General features: G+C 45.5%; 1 protein-coding gene across 1 annotated transcript; it reads left to right on the top strand.

Moving 5' to 3' along the window:
• Positions 1 to 102: 102 nt before the first annotated feature.
• Positions 103 to 372, top strand: T265_12351 (hypothetical protein; the record flags this gene model as incomplete). The annotated part of the gene is made up of 1 exon (XM_009179814.1): positions 103 to 372. The coding sequence occupies one exon, from the start codon at positions 103 to 105 to the stop codon at positions 370 to 372; it is 270 nt and encodes an 89-aa protein (XP_009178078.1).
• Positions 373 to 569: the final 197 nt, after the last annotated feature.

The following is a 569-nucleotide window of genomic DNA, read 5'->3' as shown; positions in this document are numbered from 1 at the left end:
CAACCGTGAAGTCTATCACTGCCATCTTTGAAAGTCACAAGTGAAGTGGTTAGCGTGATTCAAGGGCAACATTATCGGAGTTTCGACCGGGCCTTTTCGCTGATGTTCGCTCACGTCGTCCTTCATACTATTGCAGATATATCAGCCGAAGTGGAAGTTCGTCCGGGTTCCATCATTTTGCGTCCTTACGAGCCGCTCAGACTGGAATGCATTTCCCATAATCCACTGATCAGGCCGTCAGCCCGTTTTGGTGATGGGCGTCCGTTGGAAGATGATCCTCGTTTCCAGCTGCGACGAATTCTGCCCAATCACATAGAAATTCTGTCTACAACTGGGCTAACAGAACGGGATGGTAATTTGACGATAGTGTGAGTGATTAATTCTCTTTGTATTTGGTTTTATTCACCGAAACTCGTTGTTCAACTACAGTGACCCTTTGATATATGGACTGATTCAATAGAATCCGCTTCTCTCACTGCATCTGAGTGACGAGAAGAAGAAACTTGTTTCTAGGGAAAGGACGGATAAAAAAGAGGCAAGGAAGGTAAACAGGGTTCTGTTCAGAACGA

The sequence above is a fragment of the Opisthorchis viverrini genome (assembly GCF_000715545.1).
Source record: "Opisthorchis viverrini unplaced genomic scaffold opera_v5_8966, whole genome shotgun sequence".
Lineage (NCBI taxonomy): Eukaryota > Metazoa > Platyhelminthes > Trematoda > Opisthorchiida > Opisthorchiidae > Opisthorchis > Opisthorchis viverrini.
This window is presented reverse-complemented; position numbering and strand designations above follow the sequence as displayed.